The 22992-nt window shown below is 42.6% G+C and overlaps 1 protein-coding gene across 3 annotated transcripts in view; it reads left to right on the forward strand.

The window, feature by feature from the left end:
- LOC125764455 (serine protease filzig) overlaps window positions 1-17888 on the forward strand; it is a 38549-nt gene extending 20661 nt beyond the window's left edge. Inside the window, exons 2-8 of one of the 3 annotated variants that reach the window (XM_049428724.1) lie at window positions 10568-13680; window positions 13763-13952; window positions 14072-14258; window positions 14567-14751; window positions 15207-15322; window positions 15536-15655; window positions 16973-17888. In XM_049428724.1, coding sequence (XP_049284681.1) covers window positions 10568-13680; window positions 13763-13952; window positions 14072-14258; window positions 14567-14751; window positions 15207-15322; window positions 15536-15655; window positions 16973-17137 — 4076 coding nt within the window. In that variant the 3' untranslated portion in view covers window positions 17138-17888. Of the gene's footprint in view, window positions 1-8915; window positions 13681-13741; window positions 13953-14071; window positions 14259-14566; window positions 14752-15206; window positions 15323-15535; window positions 15656-16972 lie in introns of those variants that run through there. The other 2 variants (XM_049428723.1, XM_049428725.1) reach the window with 2 other exon arrangements.
- The last annotated feature ends 5104 nt before the right edge of the window (window positions 17889-22992 follow it).

The raw sequence follows: 22992 nt of genomic DNA on the forward strand, positions 1-22992 counted from the left end.
TGCCAATTCTTCCGGCTATGTTCTCGGGTGACCTAGTTTGCTGCGTACGTTCGGATGCTTGCGCGGCAGAGGGATCGATTTACGTACTCCCTCTTTATGGCATTCAGTCGCATTATTCTAATCGCCTTTTCTTTTGGCTGGGTTTTTCGGAACGGTAAACCCCTTTAGAACGGTTTTGTTCGGTGCTTTTCCTCATTTTATAATCTTCTCACTTGGGAGTTCTTGGGAAATTATAAATGATAGCCCCAAATCCCGGCTCCCGTACCATGTTACGCGCCCGAAACGATTCGCCATAATTTCCAGCGCTAAATTTTTCACCTTACCTCGCTCATTAGGGCCACCATTCCGATCCCATGTCTCGCTCAATTTCTGTAAACTTCCCCCTTTTTTGCTCTATTGCTATAAGCCATCCAGCCACCGATATTATGCATACCGATCGATCGTTCACCATCGAACAAACAGTTAACTTCTGATGGGTAGGAAAAAGTTTCACCACGCTTACCCGGCAGAACATTTGTGGGTTACAATTTCGAAGATTATGTTGGCAAATTTAGCTAAGATTTCAAATTTCCCACATCACTGGTGCGTTACTAAATGCAGCAATTTAGTGCCGAGATGGCACTAATGAAGCATGAACGTTTTGCCCGACTCGCGATCACTTCATTATTGCGCCGTAGTAGCCCGAAATAGAAATATTGGCGTTTGGAATTCGGATCAAAAGAAACTGGGGAAGAATTTTCTTTTAAATTCGTAATTATTAATCCTAAAAAAATCATCTTGCCCACTATCAGCACACACAGACCATTTTTATCCCATGCGTAGATGAATTCAATCGCGCTTTTAGGAATATAAAGCCGACGCTTCTACTCGTACATGGTTCGGTGCATTGGCTCAACGAACAGTTTATCGGTTCATCGGTATCAGCACGATACCGCTAACCGTCGGCATGATCTTCATTCTGCGCAATCAACGATCATGATAATGCCGTAGAACGTACCTTTTTCACCCAAAATCAAACCCAAACTGCGATACCGTTGTGATAACATTACTGCTAGAATACGGACGGAGAAGAACTTAAAATTAACCCACCAAGCTTAAACGCACGTGACCCAGTAACGGATGGTAGATCAAACTGGGTCAGTGGATTGAAGTGCTAACGTTCTAACGCCTCTCGGTGTGATGTAATCGCTGCGCACGTAATGGATCAATTTTATGGAAGATATATAAAAGCTGTGCACAACAATACGCTCATCAGAAACTACTGTTACTAGCAGCACGATTTTACGATGCTTACGTTTTTTGTTGTTGTTGCGATGTTATGCTTTTCGATCGAGCTTTCCGTGCAAGGGAAGGGTGAACAATCGTTCTCTTTCTTCGTGCGTAAAGATTTATTTTGTTTAACACAATTTAAACTGGACCACGTGTGAATTGAAGTGCGGTATTATTAACAGCTTCATTAGACAGATAACAATGGTTGCTAGTTAAAACAGAATTAGACAGAGCTTTTAGCTTCCAGAAACAATGATCCTCCTCAAATCAAACCATACATTCCTGGGTTGTTTTGTGTTGATTAAGCTGTTTGCAATTAAGAAGGGAATAATGATAAAGTTTGAATTTAAACAACCCGATTACTGTTGACGAATTGAAGAGTAAACCAAACATCAAAATCAAAGGCAATAGAGAAATTGTTGCAAAAAAGAAACTGAGTGAAAATTAGTTTCTTTAGGTCGAACTTGTAATTGTGATTTTGTTAAAAATAAAAAAAATATTACAAAAATTGAAAATATTATGTTTATTTAAACTTCGTCATAAAATTTTTTATTAAAACGCTCAAATATTTCGACCAAAATATGAGTTAAGTTATATGAGAATAAGGGAGTTGAGACTCTCTTCATTCGGTAACGAAACCAAAAAGTATTACTCACTTCATCTCCAGGTTGGCGAACATATGTTCCTAAAGTCATTACCAACCCCACGTTCTTCAAGTTCACCAGAAGGGTGTCAAACATTATGCCACTGCGGATTATGCTATCCAACATATTCAAAGAAAATGACTTTTCTCTCTCTTTCGCCCTATCTCGATCCATTTATCTATCTATCTCTCATTATAATACTCATTCCCCAATTAGCTATCCTACTCATAAAGCGAACACAATGTCCACTCAATTCCGGACCGACCCGGTTTCACGCACGCACGCTAACGTCTCCCATCGTTTCATGTGTGTGTGTGTGTATATGTTATGATAACTCGGTCACCGGCCGGCATGTGAGCTATTCCACTTCTACTGACCAAATGTTGACCCCAATAGTGTACGAAGCGAGGCGCCCGGGTTGCCTCCAGCATCGTAAATTAGTTGCTCAAAGTAACCGATCCATCCGAGTGCCTTCAGATAAAGCGAAGGGGTAGGTGCGATATGCTCCAGAAGCTTCACGCAAAAGGTGCAAAACTCAAGATCAAGATTATCACACCGCACGGTGAAGGAATGATCGTTGCGTTACGATTCTTCGGCAGAGAACATAAACAAATGATGGCGTTTCATTTGACACCACGATTTCCTGTTTCCGGTTTTAGTGTGTTTTGTGTGTGAGTATGATCGTTGATGAGAGATAACTCACATCATCTCACCATCTCCCTGGACACTGAGTGGGACAAAAAAAAGTCCTCGAATACAATCTGTTTTCTTACCAAACCTCCAACGATGTCAAAATCATCCACAAACGGAAGAGTCAAAAAACATCTAATTCTTCAGTTTGGTCGACTTTATTTATGACTTCCGATCGCCACTATCCAGATAGCCACGGGGTCAGTCAGTCAGCTTTACACAGGTTAGCCTAAACACTGGCTAGATTAATTTTCCACAAAGAAATCAAATCGCGATCATCACGCAACGCTTATCATCAATTATGCTTTCGTTTGCACCGTGCGTGGCCGCAAGTTTTTTTTCCTCCTATCCATGTTTATCCGATTCATAACCGTCGCACCGGTTGGCAGCTGATCGACGATGATCTTTCCCCCCGGGTTGTTTTTTTTTTTTTAAAGACAGATTGACCGACCCTTACTTTAGCTTCTGTACGGTGGGTGGTTTCTTTTATTTCACGACAAACACGCCCGCCCGGGATACGGCAATCGGAACACGGATGGTCGAAGATGGAAAGCAAAATAAACAGAGCAAGAAATGACGGCAAAAGAGAAAGCCGCTAAAGAAAAAATAACTAACAGTTGTACGTGTGCTACGAGTGCGAAGAAGCTTACCTTGGGGAATATGTTCGAGTTCCGGCGGGGAGGTTTAGTTTTCGACGGTGACCGTCAAGGTTGCGCTTCTGATTCGCCCAATTGACTGACGTTGACGAGCTGGATAAGCATGATGAATGTTAGGAATGTGACTGCGTTTCTTTCTGTTTCTCCCGGCTGCTTGTTTTACGTACGTTTGCCAGCTTTACAATATGATTCAGCACTCTTGCGACGATGTATGCTTTTTTGGTGAAATGGTGGATCAATATGGCTCTTTGTTATTTTTGCTCGATTAACAAAGAACTTTCATCACGAATATTTTCTCCGTTATGTTTGTCCTTTATATAGTTTGAAAGCAATTGAATATAATTGTTATCGTTATAAACCATAAAAGCAATCATTAATATATCGGTTGTCCAAGTTATGGCTTTCATTAATTATTGCCAACAATATCTATGAAAAAGCAATACGGCCAGGCCGTTCTTTATGAATAAAAAAAAATATCTATGAAATAAAAAAGCACAATAAAAAAATGAAATAAAAAAGCACACTTACTATCTCATTGTGAATAAAAAAGATCAAGAAAAACTGTATTTATTTTTAGTATCACAAAAAAAGAAGAATTGTATTCAAATGGAATTTAAATTGTCAATCATTGTTCTAAATCGATCTTTTAATAATAGATTGTTTACTCTTAGACAGTTTCCATTTTAAAAGACCTAAAACATGACCCAAAATCTTTCTTCCCAAAAAATTACCCAAAAATGATAAAGCTCAATTTCATTGCTGAAAAAACGTTTTTTGACATTAAACGATGCAAAAGTGCAAACATTTATTTTTAGCCAATGTCGAAGATTTATTTCGTCTGCCCAACCGTTCAGCACGACATTAATTTTAAACGTGACTAAGCCTCGGCTGGTAGCCGTTTGCGAAATGGTGTTTCTGTTAAACCAACACCGTGCGCTGCTGAAACAACGGCAACTAAACAAAGGTCAAACTAAGGAAAAAGAACAAAACACCCCCCACGAACGGAATGGAATACCTCCCACATCCAACACAACTAATTTTCCGCATCATCTCGCCAGGATTGGAACGAGAAGGTAGCGTGAAGGTAAAAAAAGCGTCCTTACTTCATTTGCCTTACTGTTAGGCCTCGGGAGACTACTGGTTGAGAATGGAAGATAAAGAAACGTTAAATGAAAATTTGAAAAGGTCCTCTTTTAGGTGTTTACTTCTTTTGCTGGTGGAAATCATTTGAATTGTTTTTTCTGCAGTGTTTTTTTTTCAGTCCCTTTTTTGTGAAAACACTGATTCATCTACCAGAACTGCTATAAAATGACCCCAAGGGTTGAGATTCAAATAAAAAAAAAACTGATCATCACCTTTGTTGGTGTTGGATTTTGCTAGTTTGAAAAAAGAAAAAAATGGTTATCTAAAGCCACTCAACAAAACAGTTTTCATTCGACCAACGAAACACACCTGCCGTATGGAAGAGGTCATCCAATGACCGAAGAACACAAATAAACCGGACCACCAAAACTCATCCCCCTGCAGTACGCTTTCAGCCTTACAAGGATGATGGTGCAGTTTTCGCATCTGTTTTGCTCTCTCTATTTATTTATTTTTTTAGATGACTCGATGTCTCTCCCAACCAGGGCGCCTTTACCGGTGTGGGCCCGAACAAACACATTACAAATGCACCATTCTGGAAGGTGGTACGCGCGTCTCCGAAAACGCTTCCGAGCGACCGGCCGGCCCGGACGGAATTGGGACCGATTTTTCAACCTGTGAACCCTTGGCCCAATTACTCGGGTGATTAATGAACCTGGCAGGCTGAAACCCCCCGTCCGACGAGCGACAGGATCAACGATTCCGGACCATCGGTGCTTTAAGTGGAAGCACATTTTTGGAAGAGACTTATTATAAATTTGCTACGCCCAGTGATAGAAGCTGTGGGAGGGATTGAAATAAGAGCAACTGTTTGATTTATTGCAGGCTCTTTTGTAACATTTTTCGTAATATCTTCATATCGGGCAGTACCTACACCTTCGGACCCTAATTACATGCTTCCCCCCTTACTGCAAGGCTGCTGCTGAACGTTCTCGGGAAGTGAGATGATTAATAGAGCCCCGGTACGATAGGAGGTTACGTCTCTAGGAGGTCTGCCAGAGTGATTGGGAGAGCTTTTCAGATTGATTTCTATCACTTACCGGTGATTCGTCTCACCTTCCATTTGGATAAATCCGAACAGAGTAAAGTGCATTTATTTATTTTCCTTTATTTGATGCATAGAGGGGTAAATGGAGAGGCAATGAAACGAAATTAAATCCCTTATCAATGATCTAATCCCAATCCTAAGGGAGAGTTTCTGGACAGAGCAACACCAACCGCTACAGTTGGAGTTCAACCTTCAATGGCAAAATTAATTTACCGACTTGAAACGATTTTTCCCCCGGCACATCAAAAGCATCCATAATATAATTTCTCTTTAAGAAAAAAAAACACCTAATTCAAATCATTCCTTAATCGGGCATTTATCTCTCTTTCCGACTGTTTACGCCATTCAATGTAACGCTACGAAATAAGCAATAATTTGACAACAAACACAAAAAATATGTTGCAGTCAAAACGTTTATCCACTTTATCTTCGTCCTTATAATCAACTGCTCTACCCGGAACGCGGAAAACGTCAACCGGAATAAAGGCAGGATAATTTGCTTTTAAGCAGCAGACTACACCACCCTGTGAGGGATCCGCTTCCACCATGCGAGGGAAAGCATTTATTTGCATTGCACAGGTAAAACGTTTCCTAAACGATTCCTGCCAACGGTTAGCTGTCGCTTCTAGGTAAATTGTTTTGGCACCGTGCCCAATGGTGGAAAAGCTGTTTGATCCTTCGACTTTCGACCGAGCGTTGCCGGGTTTTTGGATTTTGTTGGAACGCAAAACGTTCAAGCTGTCTCATTAACAGCCACTTGCTACTTGGCTACACTCGAAATGAAATTTATATGTACAGTGCAGGAGAAAATATTTATTCATGAAAGCCAAACGATTATCCGTTAGGGCTACGTTTATCAAACCACCCAGTAAAGCGATAGCTGAACCAACGACTCGAGCTTTCCATCGAAAGAAGGTACGGTGAGTAAGTTTTCCTTTATTTTGCAAACAGAGTACCAACGAAACATTTACCTGACATTTGCCCGCAGCCGGGAGGCTCTCTTACCACAGTTATGGCAAAATTTCGGATTATACGGTAGGGATTTTGCAGATGAAGACAGATCGGAATGGCATTTAAACGTGTGTAAGGATGGTATTTCATCCCTGGTGCTACGGTTTTCTGCATAACACCAACAAAACCGGAATGTGGATCAAAATTAGATCAACAGCACAAAAACACACTGCAGAGGCTCACTTGGTACCGCTCAGCAATTCGGTACGAGTCGGTCGTACACCGGTGTAGGTGTTTGGCCGAAAGGACAATCGAAAGCCTTCTATCTGGTGCACACAAAACACCCGAGCAATGGATGCAGGCAATCGTGCTAATGAATGAAAATTCAGGTCACCACAGGAGGGACTACCAAAACTGCCAGTATCTAGCTTCTTTTTGTTACGCTTCTAGGACGATGTGCCTTTGGGGACTGTTTCTCGTAGGTTTAATTTATCCGAGCATGTATGGAAATTTGTCGGCTTATTTGAGGTGATAATTGTGTTACCAAATGTCTTTTTGTGGGATTTTTAATGAAATATCAAAGCTTCCTGAATGCACTACCAAAACAATTCCTCAAGGTGATATCATTTGCAAACGTTTCGTTTTTTAATTAAGTAACTGTGGTGCTTGTTTTGTGGAAAACATTATTATTATGGAATTTCAATTATTGTGGAAAACATTATTGAGACATTTTTTAATTTATTGGTTTTAGAATCCAAGTGGTGTATGTGATAAACGGCGCCGGTCCACACGGCAGGACCGGGATCAAATCCGACCTCCCGTAGCAAGGACTGACTATCCAGCTACGCGGTAAAAATAAGTCTAGTAAGCCAGAAATGGTCGGCGTAACCTTAGAGGTCGTTAAAGCCAACAAGAGAAAGAGAGAGAGATAGAGAGAGAGAGAATCCAAGTTGCAAAGTTGTAGTTATTTCTCGATTCTCCTCAAGTTGAGCTGGAATGCGTTCAAGTAGATCTGAAATCCTCGATTTCATCCTCGTACATAATCGATTTTGAAATGCAAAAAAAGTTCCAGAAAATGGAAAAAAATTCCAAAGCTCTCACGACCCATTCAAGTTCAACTTAAATATAATCCGTAAATGACTTCAACTTTGCTACTTAAACTCAAAAGGCTTGTTTTTTAAGCCTATAAATTAAACTGAAATTGTTTCAATTTTCTCTTAGGATAAGATTATGACAAAAGCTCCAATTATTTATATCTACCCCAATATTAACCTTTAAGTATCAAATAAAAAACGCAAAACACCCCAAAACCATTAATCAGCTTTTTTGTAGCCATAATCTAAACTTCCCAACGATTACGCTCTAGATGGGAACACACTATTCATTACACGAAATCCGTGCATGCTTCCCTTCCAATTTCACTTTCGTACGAGATTTCACTTTTCACCCTGCGCGACAGAAAGCCATCGTCACGTATATAAAAACAAAGAATGTACATTGAAATTAATGATGCGCAGCACCCGGCTACGATGATACTGCTACCGAAAAGGCTACTGCTGCAGACACATTCCTGCAATTCCTCCCCATATCAACGAGATGCCACGAAATCCCCTTCCCGCATGATCTTTCCCAGCTTTATAGCGCCGGATCGTGAGCTTTTCTTTCCATCTGGCAAAAGCATCAAAATTCTCACCCACTTCGGTACCGTTGCGACACTGTGCGTACAAGTGGCGAACATTAACGGTTGTGGCCAATGTACGGGCCTGCCCCGGCCCAGGCTTTCCAACTTTACCGAGGGGTGCGAAATTTACACTCCACTTACAGCTTGTACGCGCGAAATGAAGCGAACACGGCCCCAAAGGTGGAAGAAAATTAATTGCCTACGCCCTCTGGCACGCGATTAAATGTTTTTGCAAGCGTCAATGGGGAGGCACCATGGGTTGATCGATACCAGCTGCCTTTCGGAACGGGACCTGCGTTTCGGTTGGTTTTGGAAGACCCTCGCATGGCCTTCCTCCAAACATCATGCGTCACCGACATTGACGATTTATGAATTTTATCGCACGATCCTGATAAAGGTGGAAAATGAAACAGGCAACGAAACTGCGAGAAAGTAAATTTATTTTAATGCTCATTTTGTGCCAATATTTAACAAGACATCAAGAAGCAAATTGTGAACAACAACCCAAAAATAAAAAAAAAGCCAAGAAGCTTTCCATCTGCACTCAAGTGGCTATTCAATTTACATCATATTCTAAACAAACTTTTGGCGAACATCTTCGTGTTGAATTAATCTTGCAGCCACTTGCCAACACTAACGTATGCGAGTCATGACGTCAAAGCACACGTGTCTAGAGGTGGCTAGTATGTGTGTGTGTGTCTAAAAGTTGTTCGTTGATTGTAATTCTTTTTCCACGGGATCACCTATCCCACCCTTGACGACGCCCACTCAAACAGGGCGAGGTCATGCCTTACCATTCTTGGCAAACATTTACCTTTGCCATTTCCGGTTCCGCTTTTCTTTTCGCGGTGAAGAACAGGCGGTGAAGTGAAGCAATGGCAAGCATACAGAAGGTAGAATAAAATAAATACACAACGCATATCGTTTGTATTACGCGGGGGATAACACACTCGCCAGCAGGTGGCACCAACTGGAGCGACCGGTGACTTGTTATGCCCGGCAGGAATCATCGACCGAAAAATGTACCACCAACCTTGCTACCATTTTATTACACGTTTCTGAGCGGTTTATTAATATAGAACGGTACGCACGATCCCTGGCACGTACGGCAAACGTTTGGTTGGAAAATAAAAAAGGCGCTCAGAGAAAAGAAAGTAAGGTTAAATATGGCACGCATTTCCGCCCATTGTAGGGATTGATTGGGAACGGTAAATGGTTTTCCGCTTACAGGCCGATGGTAATGATAAGAGTGTTGTGAAGGATGTCTACTACAAACAAGCCATTTGTAATTTTGCGCCCGTTTATTCTGTTCTGTTCTGTACGATAAATCAAACATTTTGATAAGGTTTTTCCCTTTTTTATTGTTTCTTTTTTATTGCACTTATTTTTCACTTAAATTAAATAGACACACTGTTTAATTCCATTTAAACCACCGAAATTGATTCATCGCACCCAATGCGTGATAGTACTCGCATGAAATCTGGACTACCCGGGCAATAACTACTACAACGTGCAAAGAAGAGAAAAAAGCTTAACCCCAAAAGCTCCGGGACGTGATTGGAGCAATCACCGATGTTCGTCGTGGATTTTTGCCGCCCACGTTTTGTGGCCTTTGCCGACCATGTTGCCCACAAAGCATGGGTGCAATATTCTACGTGACCATGTCGGGATCAGAAATTGTGCTAGCATTACACTACGCCCTAGAACAACGAAACATACTCGACCTATACACTGTACACAAAGCTTTTGTATGCCCAAGCAGTGGTTACCCACTTGCTCGAATGCCCGAATCGATCGAACCTTACTACCACCCGTAGGTTAATGGTGGCATTTGAGTTTTGGTCCATACTTTTCTTTTTTTTTTGCTCATATTTCACATCTCCAATCTACCGATTTCAAAACGGTCACCAAACCGTAACAAATGCAATCGGATCCTTTTTCACTATTGCTGTCGTTTTTTTTTTTGGTTTCTTTTGACGCCTACGAAAAATCGATATTTTTTTTTGAAGAACACAGCACCGGAAGATAAACACAGACAGTGAGACTGTTGCGAACGGTATGCTGCAAGTGGGATGCTGCGCATACAGGAAGCATCGTACATTTCGTGCCGTACGAGAAAATGGGCTCCGTACGTATGTAGGGCTAACTTCTTTCACCTTCTTCCTTTTTTTTTGGGCGAGTAAAAAAAATGGCAGTAAAATTTACTGTTTACCCAGCGCTGCAGCAAAACACACTGCAGATGGAAGGCAAAGAACTTGTGCTAGATTCGATTCATTTCCAGTCACGTACCTTTTCTGCCGTCTCAAACGCTTCCAACAGCTTCCTTCCTTCCACTATTTCTGTTCCTTCCTAGGCGCTGTGACAGCTTTTCAACAACGCAAGCGTTGGAGTGCAACGATTTATTTTTTGTACTATATGTTCTTTACGTTCCCCTTTTCTCTAACCAACTTCTCTCGTTTTTTCCCCCTCTTCCCTCCCAAAACAGAAAGTCGAAAACTTTTCGGTGGGTACCGAATTACGCCAAAGTTCTGCAATGCTACGCGGTCGCTACAGAAACGTGAGCCGGAACGACGTGGTCCAACGATCTGCATGTTCAATCATGAATGTTTCCAGCGGCAGGGTGAAGTTGTGGGTGCCTGCATGGATGGGTTTCTGTTTGGGACCTGCTGCGAACTACCCCTTACCAAGGACACAATTGCCACCGGTTCCCTGATGGAGCAAATCAACACCACCGAACAGACAGCCCAATCGTCGCTGAGTTCTGCTATTGCCAGCCAATACGAAAAGTTCGGCAGCCAGATTTCGAGCGGTGGATATGGTGAAGGTGTGATACATATGGAGCAAGACCCGCCAAAGCCAGATTCGCTGGAAACGGACACGAGTGGAGGTTATACGGCGAGTAGTGAAAAAATAAAGCCACTGTTCACCAAAATCCAGAACAACAATTACATCGTAAATGACGATCTGGACGAGGACATCGTGCTAAACAGTATCAGCGCTAACAAGTACGATGTGGCCAGTGATGCGGTGTCGGTGTATTCACCCTCCACCAACAAGATAAAAACGGAAAGCGATGAGTTACCGTCATCATCGCTCGGATACCCGTCCACAACGGAATCGGATGAAACGCACTACGTGCAGGTCAACAAGGATAATGTCTACAGTGCGGAGATCCCTTCGCTGCTGAGCGCGTACGGTGAAACCAGCTCGAGCGAAACGAGCGGTACCGGTGCGTCTGCCATATCGATGGAAACGAGCACCGACATCACGGCCACCGGTGTGCAGCAAATTGCCAATCAAATCTTCCAGGAGAACAGCCAGTTCTTTGATCACAGTGATATCACACATCCTGCTGCCGAAACGGATCTCCTGAACGAACATGGCGCAGTGGACCAGAGCTACGCAAACCCGAATGACTTTTCCGGCGTACCACAGGCTTCCCAAGCTGTGCCGCAGCCATCCGCACCTACGGTAAAACCTGTCAAGGTGACCTATCCGAAGCCACAGTTTAAACCACGCCCGAAACCAACGCAACCGAGTTCGAATGAATCGGGAAGCGGTGGCCAGTACGTGCTGGTGCAAACAATCTCGAACGACACTAAAAACGACACGCAAGCAAAACCGACCGTCTCAATGAACAACATACCGTCGATCGAGTCGATCATTCTTATGCTAAACGATTCGAATGTTGGACCACAGTACGAAACTGACGAAACTGCCAATGCGACGAAACCTTCGTTTGAGGCTTCTACCGTTCCGTCCACCTACGGTACGGCTTCGATCGATTACGACAAGTACGGACCGACCAGCTTCTATATTACAAAGCCCCAGAAAACGGAAGCACCGACGGTTACTCACACCACCAGCAATGTCCCATCCACGAGCTACGTCTACAGCCCGAAACCCACCAAGCGGCCAACGTTAGCTCCGGTTGTAGTACAGGCCACACTCTTGACGAACAGTGCCGTCTCTTATGGAGGATCTTCTTCTCCACAAAGTGAATCTCAGACCTCTTCGACGCATCGACCACCGCCCACAAAGATCATAGTGTCTTCGAGTACTTCCAAGCGACCCGTACTCATCACCACCGACACACTAGCTAGCAGTGGATACTATACTGGTCCGACCAGGCCTGGGTCCACTGTAGCCATATCTTCAGTACAACCAACGAAGAAGATCACAACGATCGCTACCAAACGGCCAATCGCAACCACGATCAAGCTGCCAGAATACATCGTCCAATCGTCGACACTGTCCCACCAGAACCCATCCACACTGGCCAACGTTAACTACATTCAGATTGCAAGTGCGTCCGATAATCCTTCACCGACGGTACACATCACACCGAAGCCTGTAGTTGGGCTTGTTACGTCTTCTACGTGGAACAACAACAAGCTGGGCTCATCGGTAGCACCAAGTAGTTCTCGACCAGGATTCTACGAAAACACCCCACCCGTCTATATGTCTTCGATTGCCGACTTCGAAGATGAGGGCTACTTTGGATCGACTAGCCGTCCGGCCTTAGACAACACTGTTACGTCCACCGCCATCTACACACTAGTGGACAACAACAACAATAAGATCAGTAACTTTGCGTCCTCCACATACGCTCCTTATGGTCCGACAGCTTCGTATGGTTCCACACCGTCGTACCCGGCTGCAAACCGTATCCCACCGAACCAACCAAGCATGCAAACTTACGGACCACCGGCTCCTGTGGAGGTATCCACACTCAAGAACGAACTCTATACGACACCGGATGACATCAACAACTTCCCGCCAGTGCGTAATCCTAACCTTAATCTTACCGATCCTACCACCATGTCGAACATTACGAAGATCGAGAGCGGTCTATACGGTACACCGGCCAGCGAAGAGGACAAGGTGAACATGCTGGTTAACAAGATTGTGCAAACATTCAACGGTAATTTTGAGGAACTTGAACAGATTCTGAAGGAGCGTAAAAACCTCACAATCACCAGTACAGCGGGATCTCTGGGCGCAACTACTGCGGTGGCTCCCTCATCCGTTTCATCCACCAGTGAAGGATCTGCTCCTACCTCCAGCACAACTCCGAAACCGAAAAAGAAGAAGAAGCGTCCAAGTGGAAACCGAAAGCCTGCCAACGGAACTACCTCTAGCTCCGGTACCGCAACGAAGAAACCAACCGCTAAACCTACAGCACTTGCTGACACTGGCGTCACTAATGCAACTTCCGTTAAACCATCGTCTCGTCCTTCGAAGAAACCAACCAAGGTACGACGACCGAGCAACTCCACCAAACCAACGACCGGTTCCAAGCCTACGTCTGTGACCACGCTCACTAAACCGATCGCCAGCGATACACCATCGAAACCGGCTAAACCGTCCAGCACGAAACCTAAACCATCGACATCCGCCAGCAGTAGTAGTACGTCGGCCGGTTCACGTCCGAAGCCTTCCACGTCACCGAAACCATCGTCTGGCGGCAGTACGACCAAGAAACCGGTTCGCGCATCCACTACCAAGCGACCAACGCGTAAACCCAGCACCCGGCCCACCCTAGCCGATGCCGACCTCACCACAACGCAGCTGACGACGACGCGCAAACCTACCAAAGTAGGTTCGATTACCAACTAGGCATGCATGATAAAAAATTAGCAACTCCACTTTTTATCAGTTGAAAAAACCACTCTTATAGGTCACGAAGCGCCCCACCAAACGCCCATCCTCGACGACGACCACAACCACCGCCCCGCCGGAAGACGAAACGATCGACGAGGAGGAAAACGCCGTGGACGGTGAGGACGATGAGGAGGACGAGGACGAGGACGTTGGTGAGGAGACGAACGAGACGGTGGACCAGCAGCAGTCGGGAGGAAGAAAGATTCGTAAGCATGCGAGCGACTAATGGGAATTGGAAGAGGATTTTTTGGGGGAGATATTGGGATGGCCAGTTTCCAAGTTGGGACTATTTAATTGCAATTCTGACGTACCTTTTCTTTTGCAGTTTGTGGCCAACGGCCATTGATGAAGAGTGGACGCGTGGTAGGCGGTAAGGCATCGAAGTTTGGCGAATGGCCTTGGCAGGTGCTTGTACGCGAATCGACCTGGCTCGGACTGTTCACCAAGAACAAGTGCGGTGGTGTGCTGATTACGAACGAATACGTCATCACTGCTGCTCACTGCCAGCCTGGGTACGTTATGCCAATACGCGGAAAGAACCCGCCAGTACCATAGTAAAGCTTTTTTAATGGATTAGAAGATGCATGCAAATGCAGCAAACTGCAATAAATTCGTAATAAGCTAAAAGCTTCTTAAAGACAATTCTGGAATTTCGTAGTAAATGCTTGGATGAAGAATTTTTATGATAAAATTATCTAGAAAATAAAAACGGTCCTTCAAAGTAAAAGGCTTCAACGTGGTACTCCGGGAACTATTGATTCATTTTCCAAAAGGTCGCAACTAAAACACGCATGTCTTCGTACATCCTTCCATCCCACAGCTTCCTTGCCTCGCTGGTGGCCGTGTTCGGAGAGTTCGATATCTCAAGCGACCTAGAAACGAAGCGTTCCGTCACGAAGAACGTAAAACGTGTCATCGTTCACCGACAGTACGATGCAGCCACCTTTGAGAACGATCTGGCCATCCTGGAGCTCGAGAATCCCATCCATTACGACGTTCATATAGGTAAGTTTCCTGCTCGCTTGCCCATCCCCGTTCACCCGCCACTAGCAGTTATCCTCGAACGGAAAGTTGCTATCCTCCGTTAAGTGGCCGTCGTTTCGTAGAAATGTCAAATACGTTCCTTCGTTGGTATGCGGACAGCGTATCTTGGGTCTTCATAATCAAGTCCTTCTTGGACGCCTACACACCGGGACTATTTCAACCTAAGAACTAATGCTCTCCATGACGCGGGATGTGTTCTCACAACTACCAACCTTTACATAATCAGCTTAATCCACTCCATTACGTGAGCAAATCACAGCAACTGGGCCATTCGGTCGTTACTGATTGGCTCGCCATTAGCCAGGGGAAGGAAATCCCGGCATCCTTTCGTTCGAGCCTTCACTATTGACCCATCACTGGTCGTACGAACCATTTCACGCTTGTCTCATGCGGTACCATCCTCACCTTTTCCACAGTGCCAATCTGTATGCCAGGCGATGAGGCCGACTTTACCGGACGCATGGCAACCGTTACGGGCTGGGGCCGGCTAACCTACGGTGGCGGTGTACCCTCCGTCCTGCAGGAAGTTCAGGTAATTAAACATTAAATCATCGCATTCGCAAACAACAACTCGCATTACAACTAATGAGATTTTCTTTCCTTTCCATGCCACGTTCTGCCACATCTTCACCACCCACTTGGGACAATAATTTGCATACCGATCTGGCGTCGACCGTCGGTGTCGACAAACGGAAATGAACTGACTTGCCGGAAATGTTGTTCTAATCGTGCCTTCACCATTTAGGTGCCGGTCATCGAGAACAGCGTCTGTCAGGAGATGTTCCACATGGCCGGACACAACAAAAAGATCCTACCATCGTTCGTCTGTGCCGGTTACGCAAACGGCAAGCGAGATTCCTGCGAGGTACGCAATTGGGCACTTGCCCACAGGGACTACACTGTTTCGCGTTCGGTTCACTCACGCCTCCGTAACTACTTTCCCTTCTACTATCCACGTTTCCACCGACCGCTCAGTATTATTGATTGGGAGCTTCGGTTAATTAATTTCCGTCATCTTCTGAAAGTATTTCATTAACATAATCAACAAAAATTGCAAACGCTTCTGTTGGATGGTACCAGACATACAAAGTACGGTTCCCAGGACCGTGGGAACGTGAGTTGTACGTGCTTTCCGGTTCGGAAGTATAATTCCAACAGCTCGTTCAGTGTGCGGAGATGTGCTGCAGTGGCAAGGATTTGCCACGAATGACTAATTTATGCGCTCACAGTGGAGAGCTTATTTTGAACGTTTCCAATGGCAATGATGAGGAGTAGTTAATTTAAGATTTATTTGCACCTAACGCATAAAATGAGTGAAATCGTTTGTTGATATTTAATATAATTATATATCATAAAAAAATCACACAACCAATAAACCTAAAATAGCTTAAATTGGTTCGAAAAGGCTTTCCTGGAGCATGATCTAAAGTAATCATTCTGATTGCCTCTAACTGCTATAAAAAGCGATTGAACACTAGTACTGCCATGTTTTTAAACATTGATTTTTATTGATAATTGTTTTGTAAACAATATCAAACGTCTTGGGGCGGCCCGGTGGTGCATGTGAAAAACGGCGCCCGTCCACACGGCAAGGGACCGGGTTCAAATCCCATCCGGACCGTGTCCCCGTAGCATGGACTGACTATCCTGCTACGTGGTAAAATAAGTCTTGATACGGCCAGGCCGTTCTAACCAAGCAAAAAAAAAATATCAAACGTCTTATTTATCTTTAAATACTTTTTGAAGTTCTTACTATAGAAAGGACATGCAAAAGTTATCCATGAACTACCAGCCAAAATGACGTGTTGGGTAGTTCTAGTGTTAATGCCGAAAGTACCATCAACGAATAATCAGAAAATCCTTCCTTATGTGCCTACACAATGTTGTGTTGACGCTTCAAAATAGATCCAATTACCTTTCATAATGCACCATCGTTAGTCTGCTCTTAAATATAATTCCGGTGCATCCCACCATAGCTACTAATTACCCAAAAACATGCATTCCCAAATACCAGCGACATTTGGGAACTTCAGCCCCCACAAGTACGCACGTACCATGCGATAAAAATGATATTATGCTTATAATTAAAACGAATCGATCGTCAGCTGCACCGTAGCGCATCGTAACGGCGAACAAAACTTTAATGTAATTAAAGTACCTATGTTGTGCTTCATTCCCACAGGGTGACAGTGGAGGTCCATTGGTGCTGCAGCGTCCCGATGGCCGGTACGAGCTGGTCGGTACCGTGTCCCACGGTATTCGGTGTGCTGCCCCCTATCTACCCGGTGTCTACATGCGAACGACCTTCTACAAACCCTGGCTACGAAGCGTTACTGGTGTGAAATAACATCCCCCAACTAGCCACCCACAGGAATGGGCGTATCGACGGACGGCAAGAGCATGGTGCTAGTGTGCAATGTACATCACTGGCAAGATTCTATGCACCTTTGGATATACTTGTGTGTGTGTATACGTGTGCATGATCGTGTATGTATGTGTGTTTATCTGTGTATGTATGCAAAAGGAAGATCTACCAAGACTCCACGTGTGAACGTTTGCAGCTGTTCTGTTTGTGGTGTATGTGTGCCCGCTGTTATGTATGTATTTGAGTACGGGATTTATGCTACGAGAAATTTAAAAGAAAAAAAGCTCATAAAAACCACCCCCCAACTCGGAAGCATCCCGTGTACGGTTGAGTGTGTGCGAGAGCTCGTGACGGTTAGGCTAGTGTGTAACACGTAGCAGAAAGATTAGGTTTAACCTGCAATTTCACATTAAGTACCGGAAATGCAACAAAACGATAGCACACACTGTAGTGGTCCATCGGTCCGTTTGCAATGGACGCGTTGCACAAAATGGTTTCAATGCGCTAAAACCGGGGCAGCATACATCTGCTATATGTAGTACATAGGTATGAAGCGTATGCGCTATGCAAAAAAAAGGTGAAAGGAAACAAATTGCATTCATAGAGATGTTAGGGGATGTGATTCGGTGAGTCATTGTTAAGAGTAATTTATATTAATTTATTAAACATTGTTGTTAGTGGTTCAAACTATTTATTAATGGATATATTTATTTCGGGGCACTGTGTAGACAGGAGCCCAGGAGCAAAGGCAGAGAAGCAACAAAAAAAAGGTGAATGTTAGAGTGCTACAGTGCGAGTAGCAAATTGGTTATTAGAAGAAAATCTGAAGCAGGTGCGAAACAAAATCAAGCTGGTGTAGAAAACGATCATGTGATTATTTTAATTTAACATACAAAACAAACAACGTTAAAATATAGAATGGTTAAAATTGTAGAAAAGTTCCCTGAAGCAACGTGTCCGGCACGAAGAATAGTTTCATCATACATCCGAACTCTCCCACTCGCCTTCGGAAGCAAATACATATACATAAATGTGGTAACATTGACATAAAAAATGCACACTAATTAACTTTTGATGGTTTTGCTACTCAACTGGTTTAATCGCTGGCAAAACTTTCCCTTGCAACCGCGATGCTTTTCTTTGCCAGTTCGCTAAAACGGTTCCGCAACAGGTAGCATTTCAGCAGCTCAGATACAGCAGCATACTTTACAAGCGGCCCGGGCAAATACTCCCAAGGACTTTCGAGCTCTGCTCGGACTTCGGAGTGTTTTGCATTAACTGCTACCGAGCGATTACTTATTCACGACCGACTTGCATGCTGAATAATGTAAGGATTACCATTTAAAACAATGTTCGTTCCGGTGTGTTGTGTGTTGATCATCCCTTGCTGGAAGCGTGGAAGGGATCACAGATGGTCACCGACCGGGTTATCAGTGAGCTCGCTTCCCTGGATGAGGGGAAAACCTTAGGGAAGTTTCTGGTGCAACAACAAAAATAAACCTGTTGCAAGCTTTATGAGGAGATTTAATAGATTGATTATGAGTATTGCAAAATGTCACAAGGGAGAAATAAATTTTATATGTTTTCAAAGGCTGGTGAAAGAGTGAACCAACTTAAACGTTATTTTAGTTTTGAATATCTATATTTATCGATTTTCTTGCTCTTTACTTCAAGTGGCCAGTAAAACATTTATCGCTTCATCATTTAGAAGTAAAACCTTGAGCAGCATGCAATCAAAACGACTACCATGAAGAGAACAAAAAAAAACATAATATTTAAATTGTATGCAGAGATTTAATGAACCGTTAAGCTCCAATGGCGACGATGCAGATTTTGACCTACCGTGTACGAAGCACGAGCATGTCGATTGTGGCATGAACCGTTTTTGCTCTAGTTGCCTTTATTGGTGCTCGACTGGAAAAAAGTTCGCATTGCTATTCGAAGAGCATAGAGCAAGAAAAGAGTCAAACGACAGCCATCTGCAGCTTGAATTTCGTTCAGGGCTACGGAATCATCGACGCCATCAACTTCGACCGGTGCAGACCCAAAGACAATGGAATACCATCGATTAAGCTTAAGGCGATTTATGGCTTCAGCTGGTACACCCGTACTGCTTTTCTCACGAATCCTTATGTTTGGATTGGAGGAATAGCAATACGAATGATATCTTTATTCGAGGAGAAAGAGAAAAAAAATAAAGAAAGTTAATTTATTTCTTCCAGGCTATTTAAAGAGGAAAACTTTAAAACATGAGAATGCTCTTTTGAAATTTTGAGTTAAATTGAAATCCATTTTTAAATACTGAAAAAAAACTTAAGAAAATAAATAATAAATAAAATAAAAATAATTAAATAAAAATGTAAAGTTAATTATAAAATTTTCAATTAAACCCGGTTAAACCCAATTTTTTTCGAAGTTGTTCTTCATTTTTCAATGGACTTCTTAACGAACTTGCCTCTGCTTTTCGATCATAGTAAAACTGAAATATTCACCCAACATGAAAACAACATCACCGTTAATGGTTCGCGTTGCACACGGGAAATTCGTGGGAATTTTATTTTTTGCATAAATAAAAAGTTGCATTTCTACGCTACGAAAGCATCGGAAAAAACATCACACCACGTGGCGAACCAACGACGGCGAGCGGATCAAATAACAGCGAGTGACTGCGGCGTCAGCAAAACAGGCAATTCGCACAATTCTGCTTGGCCAATGAGGGACAATGCATCATCTGACAAACGATAAGCCAGATCAGCAAAGTAGGAAAGGTCGAACCAGGTTCGACAGGAGTTAGCTTTTTTAAAAATTAGTTACTTTACTTTGGATAGTCATCGCGACCACTCTCCAACGAGAGTGAATAAAGAAGAATATATTCTTTTTATATCAATTTCAAACACAATTTCAAAACTACCACTCCTGCAGCGTAAGGTATCTGCATAAACTCTAGGCAAACGAGAACATTTTGCACGCGGTGTGCTACTTGCATAGTTTGCACGTTTTCAACCTACATTTATTAACAGCACGTTAGCGCTAGGATACTTGCTTCACTTGCTCGTTCAGGATATGGCTTCATGGTGCCGAGTATCAAGCGGTAGTTGTTTTTGGAAAGAAAATGAAAACAAAGTGTATCGTGCGAGTGAAACGGATTCTCGATGGTTTCCTGGCACAACTCCTGGAGCACTTATCCAAAGTATTCGCAAACAAACGATTTTTTTTTATTTGTTTTTTGAGACCGATTTGGTGCACAAAATTATGCATGCACTATCTTTATACGGGAAGTGTTATTGAACAGTCTTACTGCCCTAACCCTTGTCATTGCTTATATTCATAAAATTATAAAATGGAAACGAATATGCATTAGCGTGAGAGGTAATGTTTTTTTTTAATATAATAGTATATAATTTTTATTCTCTAAGGTTGATCACCTTGATGATTACTCTCCTACAATTTTAATCATTAAAACCTTTCTTTCAATCTGTCCCATCGTCGTACATATTTTATGCTGCACAAAAATAGCAAACCTTTTTCAATGTTTACAAACCTACGCTATAAAGCATATCAAATAAACAAGTCAACATTTTACTGACGTCACGATTTCATCGTCAGTGCAAACAGCATCGCAAAGTGATCGTTATTTACTGTTTGCAAAAAGCAAAACAAAAATGTACCTTGCTTATTGGGTGGGTAAAATGACGTCATGATAAAATTGTCAATCGTCTTATGTTGAGGTAAGTAGGGATGTATGGAAAAACCAATCAAACGAATCGGCAAGGGATGCCATACACAATTGCTCGTAACACCAATCACCTCAATTCACAACTAGTTTAAAACATTTGCTAAAAATGAGAAAGATTTCAAAACTTTCATGATTAAACATCCGTTTACGTATAAGTTTAGGAACTCTTAATAATATATTTGTTGCGCTAGCAACGTAACGTGATATTTTGACGCTTATTTACTCAAAATTACTCTATTTAAACAAGGTAATGTTGTAAAAAGGGAAAAATGATTCGCCAGTTAGCATTTAAATTCTTTCCACGCCAAATTCGTGGATTTGCGAACCGCTGGGATCCTGACTCAAGCAGTTTCGTATTCGAACAATCTTTAGCAGAAACAATAACAATATTATTAAACTCAACTTAAAAATTATTGATGCTTGATCAGGAGGTCATTGGAATCCTGCCGTGATACAAACCACGTGATACAGTGAACCTTCCAATACCTTCATGCCCGCAGCTAAAGATAAAATAACAAAAATGTTAATATCCTATTTCTGTGCCGCAAGTACGTTAACCTTACCTACCGGTTCAATATCCCTATTTCCTTGATAAATTTATCGTATGCTCAATATACCTCTCGAAAAATGAATTAATTAAGTGTGTTAGAAAAACCAGTAATTCTTCCAGTTTTTGGGATATTTTGATAAAAAAATTTTTGGATTTACTTTACAAATTAACGTTACGTCTAAATGTACAGGTACTAGTTAAGGTCCAGATGTAACGATATTTTCATTCTCTTCCATTACTTGTCGTGACTGTCACAATCGGGATCAAATGCGGGTAAATCAAAGAATATCTTGTTAGGCTTTCGTCTAATTTCGGAATTCCATTTACTTCCACTGATGATAAAGCTGACCCCCTATCTATTCTTAAATCTTGTCATCCTTAGTTCTTACGAGGGAGTGATTTTGCCGTCTTTCGCCGTCGACTGTATTATTTGAAAAACATTTCAAAGTTGTGCCTGAACATCCTTGCCCACAGGTTCTAACCTTTCCCTCGTTCTACCCCATGTTTCCCGTAATACACCTTTAGGCCAACATTTTACAACATAACCACACAAATGGTCAGGTCAAAAAAACACCTTCCATTTCGTTGTGTTACTGTGCGTGTTCAAGGAACATACGGCGTGTCCTGTATTCCGAGAAATAGCCAAGAACCTATCAACCTCGTCACCTAGACCGTAAGCATTTCCCATCATCCCACCAGTCGTCCGTTAGCGAAAACATTACGCGGAACACGTAAAACCGTCGTAGTGAAGCAGGTTTTGTTGTGTGGAGTTTGCGCACATCCTTCTCACGAGCATGCTTACCCGATGACTCGAGCCAAGATAGATGATGTTTTTTTCTACTAACGCACACTAACAAAAAAAAAGCACAAGCTTCACTGAAGTTACTCTGACGCTGACTCTCACTTGGCTTTTTTTTTGTTTTGTAAATTTTCCGGACAACTCTCTTTATGCTCTTTATGCTCATTATGCGAGTGTCATTCATTGGGCCACTTGCGTCTGATGTGTACTTGAGGCCTACAAAAATGTTTTCGAATGCAGATTCTCAAACAAATCACATCAAATTGACCACCCGGAGGGTGTTTGCTTTGTTTTGGCCTCAGCCCACCACGAAGGAGGGGGGTGATGTTTCGGTTTTCCAATTTCCGGAAGAAAAAAAGAGGATGAGTTGAAATGTTCTTGTTGAAGTATTTTTCTTTCATCGTATAAATGTTTCTTTACATTCTTATTAAAGTTGCTGGAGCTGATGCAAATTCTGAGGAAAAAAAATACTTATACACTATATTGAATTTTGAAAAAATATGTTTTCGATTAGTCTAATTGCAGCCTTTGGTTATCAGTTTCTTTGATGTATGAAATGATTCTATATTTTTATACTAAAATCGCGAAATATTTTACGGCCTGTCGAACGAGTATTTCACCAAAGAGTTTCCCTAATGAACCTAATGATGAACTGAGAGCTCATTCATTGAATTCCTTGAATTTTTTGTTCTTGTGTTAGGCTCTCTTCTAACTCTCTCTCGCTAGACTAGAAGTTTCCCAAAAGAGCTTTT

Source organism: Anopheles funestus, chromosome 2RL, assembly GCF_943734845.2.
Source record: "Anopheles funestus chromosome 2RL, idAnoFuneDA-416_04, whole genome shotgun sequence".
Lineage (NCBI taxonomy): Eukaryota > Metazoa > Arthropoda > Insecta > Diptera > Culicidae > Anopheles > Anopheles funestus.